The sequence below is a fragment of the Sardina pilchardus genome, chromosome 13 (assembly GCF_963854185.1).
Source record: "Sardina pilchardus chromosome 13, fSarPil1.1, whole genome shotgun sequence".
Classification (NCBI taxonomy): domain Eukaryota; kingdom Metazoa; phylum Chordata; class Actinopteri; order Clupeiformes; family Clupeidae; genus Sardina; species Sardina pilchardus.
The window spans coordinates 6,160,957-6,165,956 of record NC_085006.1 but is presented as its reverse complement, the minus strand read 5'-3'; the positions used below and the strand labels follow the sequence as shown (position 1 = coordinate 6,165,956).

Sequence of the window (5,000 nt, the reverse complement as noted above, 5' to 3'; positions counted from 1 at the left end):
GTGTGTGTGGTGTGTGTGTGTGTGTGTGTGTGTGTGTGTGTGTGTGTGTGTGTGTGTGTGTGTGCGGTGTGTGTGTGTGGTGTGTGTGGTGTGTGTCAGTGTGTATATGTGTGTGTGTGTGTGTGTGTGTGTGTGTGTGCGTGTGTGTGTGTGTGTGTGTGAGTGAGTGCGTGTGGTGTGTGTGTGTGTGTGTGTGTGTGTGTGTATGTATGTGTGTGGTGTGTATCTGCGTGTATATACTGTATGTGTGTGTGTGTGTGTGTGTGTGAGTGTGTGTGTGTGTGTGTGTGTGTGTGTGTGTGTGTGTGTGTATGTGTGTGTGTGTGTGTGTGTGTGTGTGTGTGTGTGTGTGTGTGTGCTCTGGTCCTTACGGAGGAGGGCTCGGTGAAGAGCGCCGGGTCAGACAGGCGTCCATCAGAGCGCTCGAGGCCCAGGGGAGATGACCGCTCCTCCTCCGTGGAGCGGCAGAGGGAGGGAGGGGAGGAGGGGGATGGACAGAGAGTGTCCCCTCCACCCACACACCGGCTCAGCTCCTCATCTGACGAGTCAAACTCGTCCAGCAGCAGCCCCACACTGCCCTTCCAGTCCTCCCTCTCCTCCTCGGAATCCGAATCCGAATCCGAATCCGAATCTGAATTCATTAAGGGGGAAGGAGAGAGAAACACGTACTGTAGCGCTCTACATTAAGATACAGTGTGCACACACACAATTGAGGAAGATGGAGGATCACAGATGAAAGACACAGAAATACAGCTGATCTGTGCAACTGCTTTCTGCTCGTCCCTGTCGGTGTGTGTGTGTGTGTGTGTGTGTGTGTGTGTGTGTGTGCGTGTGTGTCTCTCGGTTACATGACTACCTAATGCATTAATAATGGCCATCCAGCGCAGCTTCAAGTTCCATCACTTGTGCAAGTCAGCACATGCAGCTCCAAATGAGCTCTGTGTGAGTTAGCGCCTCTGATGCTCCAAAAGCCAAGCACGCGCCAGGGTGTTGTGTGCTGCTCTGTGTGTGTGTGTGTGTGTGCGTGTGTGTGTGTGTGTGTGTGTGTGTGTGCGTGTGTATGTGTGTGTGTGTGTGTGTGTGTTTGTTTGTTTGCGAGTGTGTGTGTCTGAGGAAAACTGAGTTAAGGAAGAGTTTGCCTACAATATGGGAGGGAATACGTGTTTTTGTGTGTACGTTTGCGTACGTGTGTGTGTGTGTGTGTGTGTGTTTGTTTGCAAGTGTGTGTGTCTGAGGAAAACTGAGTTAAGGAAGAGTTTGCCTACAATATGGGAGGGAATACGTGTTTTGGTGTGTAAGTTGGCGTGCGTGTGTGTGTGTGTGTGTGTGTGTGTGTGTGTGTGTGTGTACATGCGTGTGCACTGGTGCGTGTCTCCTCTGCGGCGTGCACTAGTGCTCTCTGGTGCAGTCTGGTGAGGCCGTGAGTGTTGAGTGGAGATGGGTGATTAGAGTGTTGGCGCTGGCGTGGCGAGGGCGCTATCTATCTCCACATGTAATTACCCCTCTGGCCAGCGCCACCTTGTGCCAACTATCTCCTCCAGCCGCAGATCAATACATCAGGAGAGGCGCAGGGCAGCGCAGCACGCGGGCCCAAATTGGCTCTGACAGCGTGCTAGCGGGCGCGGCGGGGAAAGTCTCTTAGCCCTCCGTATCGCCTCATCTGGAGCACGGGGCGGCAGGCCTGAGGGGGCCATGATCACCAGACCCTGGGAAACACACGCGCGCTGGATGTGCATGGGAAGCTGTCAGGATTTGGAGAATTATGCGTGTGTGTGTGTGTGTGTGTGTGTGCAGGTCTGTAGCGTGGTAATCAATGTGTGTTTGTGTGTTTGTGTGCAGGTCTAAGCATGTTAGTGTGGTAATCAATGTGTGTGTGTGTGTGTGTGTGTGTGTGTGTGTGCGTGCTTGTGTGTGCAGCTCTAAGCATGCTAGCAAGATAATCAATGTGTTTGTGTGGGGATCACCTGGTAGGCTGTGTGCAGGTGGGGTGGAGGGCTCATCTGGGGGCTCAGCTGATGTGTTGACAGGTGTTAAGGAGCAGGAGGTCTGTGGAGAGGTGCTGTCATGGGTGGGGTGAGGGGAGGCCTCCATCCTGGATGATGGAGCTGAAGCCTCCACTGTAGACGCAGGTCTGGAGGGCTGAGGAGAAGACCTGGAGCCTGGAATAGACCAATGAGATGGGCGGGGGGGTGACGGAGGTGCAGAGGGCGAGGGCAGGTGGAGGGGGTGAGGAGGTGAGGGGGTCACCCCGAGACCTGGTGAGGAGGATGCTGGTCTGCTTCTCGGGGTCGGAGTTCTGGACTCTACTGGGGATGTTCTCGTGCGGTCAGTCTCTGGGCTGCGTGACCCTGTGCTCCGTGGTGACTTGGTGCCGCGCTGGGCCGGCGATGCGGCTGACCGCCCAGAGGCAGGTCGAGGAGACGGCCGGCCAGCCGCAGGTGAGCGCGTCGGCATCGGCCGCAGAGCAGCCCTCGGTGCCGGCCCCGGAGGCGGCGTGGGGCTCTGGTCAGACGGGACGGACGATCGAGCGCCGGGGGAGAAGCGTGGCCCGGGCGACGCAGGCAGCCGAGGGGAGGAAGACGACGCCGAAGATCGAGCGCCCGCATCCCTCCTCTCCTCGCTCTTCCTCCGCCCGCTCTCGCTCTCCCTACCTCCGTCCAACCTCCTGAAAAGGAACACACACACACACACACACACACACACACACACACACACACACACACACACACACACACACACACACACACACACACACACACACACACACACACACACAAACAAAAACATCCATCCTCATTTAGCACCAGGTGCCTTAGACAAACTCCAGCCAAGATAATAAAAGCCTCTTCCCCCCCCACGTCGATGCGCCACCGGATCTGCAACAAAACTCTCAAACTCCCGCGTACTCAGTGCCATTAAAAACAGGAAACGGGACGCGCACACCACACACACACACGCACACACACACACACACACACACACACACACGGAGGCAGCTACAGCACACACGCTGTGTCGCCGCTGCCGTCGTGGCGCCGCTGTGTGCTCAAAGGCTCCGGCGCCGCTCTCATCTCCGACTGCTTACTTTGTGCTCGCGCCGCGCTGCTCCACTCCAAAGGCAGAGGTACCCACGGCGACACACACTGCCTGCAATTATGACAGAGATGAAGAGTGAGACGCAACACACACACACGTGGGAGAGAGAGAGAGAGAGGGAGGGAGGGAGAGAGAGAGAGAGAGAGAGAGAGAGAGAGAGAGGGAGAGAGAGACTGATAAAGAGGAGCACAAGTCAAAGAAATGTCAGCGGCACAACAAAAAAGACACACATTAACTTTGGAGTGAACTGTGATCTCATTCCAACAACCAACCCGGTTCACTTGTGTGCTAATGAGCAGGTACATAATGATCGTGTTAGCAGCCCACGGTGTTCTGGAAAAACCTGGAGCCGGTTAGAAGGGTTAGAGGTGCGCGTTCTGAGTTACCTGGTCCACCTCCACGATGCTCAGGGTGGGCGTGGTGGGGGAGCGGGGCTCTGTGGCGCCCCCCGCAGGCGGGACAGTGAACAGGGCGGCGAGGTACTGCCGCAGCTCCTTGTCCTCCTCTGCAACACAAGGCACAAGATGGCAGCGCATTGATCTCCCCCCTTCAGTCAGCCTACTCTATCGGACTCCGTTCGCTGTAGCTCGATCAGGCGCGCGGACACATCTGCCACTAGCGCAGCGGCTGAGTGAGAGGGCTACGTTTTCATCCCTGCGCTAATAAAGCGTCTACATTTGGAGGGGAAAAACGGCTCATTGTTAAACTTAACAAGGGAAACTTCATTAGATTCTCTGTTCCGCGGTGTTTGGGTGTCGGGGGCCTTGGCACCGGAGCCGAAATTGAAATCCATCACTACTGTCAAAAAAAAGGAAATGAAATGTGTGGCCTCGGCTGAACTTTCCGGGGCTGTTTTTTGATGGGTTTTGATGGAAGCTGAGCTTCACCTCTTTAATGCAAACAGGAGCTGGCGAGGATGAGCTGTCAGTCTGGAGGGGCCCCCGGGGCCATGACCCCCCCTCACACAGATCAAACGGCCGCCTCCATCAGCATACGGCCAGCAGGAGGGCTGGCAGCGGGGGCAACAGCGGTGCTGGAGGATGGAGAGGAAGAGGATGGAGAGGAGGAGGAGGAGGAGGAGGAGGGTGGGTCAGGCGGGGGGAGAGGTGAGGTGGGGGCGCGGAGGTGAAAGGGCGGAGGCGAGCGGGGCGGTCAGCTCCAGCAGGGCGGCCCACAGTCTGCACACGTCTGACAGAGCAGAGCACTGACACACGGGCCCCAGTGTGGCCTCCACTGCACTCCCACTACCACTCGCACTCACACTCTCACTCTCCCTCTATCTTTCCATCCTTCTCATAGCCTCTCTCTCTCTCTCCATCCCTTCTCCATCTCTCAACCTCCCTCTCCTCCCTCTCTCTCCCTGCCTCCTCCACTCTTTACCGTCCCTCCCTCTCCATTTCTCTACCCACCCTCCTCTCTGCTCTCTCTCCATCCCTCACTCCTTCTCCATCTCTCAACCTCCAAATCATCCCTCTCTCTTCCTGCCCCCTCTACTTTTGACTGTTTCTCTCCATCTCTCTCTCTCTCCCTCCCTCTCTCCAAACATTTCTCTCCTGCCTCCTCTCTGCTCTTTCCCTCTCTCCCTCCAAATCTCTCTCCCCCGTGTTTCCTCTCTCCATCCCTCTCTCTCCTCCCCCCTGTGTTCCCTCTCTCCATCCCTCTCTCTCCCCCCTCTCTGTTCCCTCTCTCCATCCCTCTCTCTCTCCCCCTCTCTGTTCCCTCTCTCCATCTCTCTCTCCGCCCTCTGTTCCCTCTCTCCATCCCTCTCTCTCTCCCCCCTCTCTGTTCCCTCTCTCCATCCCTCTCTCTCTCCCCCCTCTCTGTTCCCTCTCTCCATCCCTCTCTCTCCCTGCTCTGCTGTCAGATCTCTCTCAGTGCTCCCATCAGGCGGCTGCAGCAGGCCC

At 56.7% G+C, this 5,000-nt stretch overlaps 1 protein-coding gene across 1 annotated transcript in view; it reads right to left on the bottom strand.

Moving 5' to 3' along the window:
* zbbx (zinc finger, B-box domain containing) overlaps positions 1 to 5,000 on the bottom strand; it is a 44,714-nt gene that overhangs the window by 14,767 nt on the left and 24,947 nt on the right. The window contains exons 12-15 of the mRNA XM_062553104.1: positions 3,483 to 3,601; positions 3,086 to 3,147; positions 1,965 to 2,665; positions 372 to 631 (exon numbers count right to left, since the gene is read on the bottom strand). Of these exons, the coding sequence (XP_062409088.1) occupies positions 372 to 631; positions 1,965 to 2,665; positions 3,086 to 3,147; positions 3,483 to 3,601 (1,142 nt within the window). The remainder of the gene's footprint in view (positions 1 to 371; positions 632 to 1,964; positions 2,666 to 3,085; positions 3,148 to 3,482; positions 3,602 to 5,000) is intronic.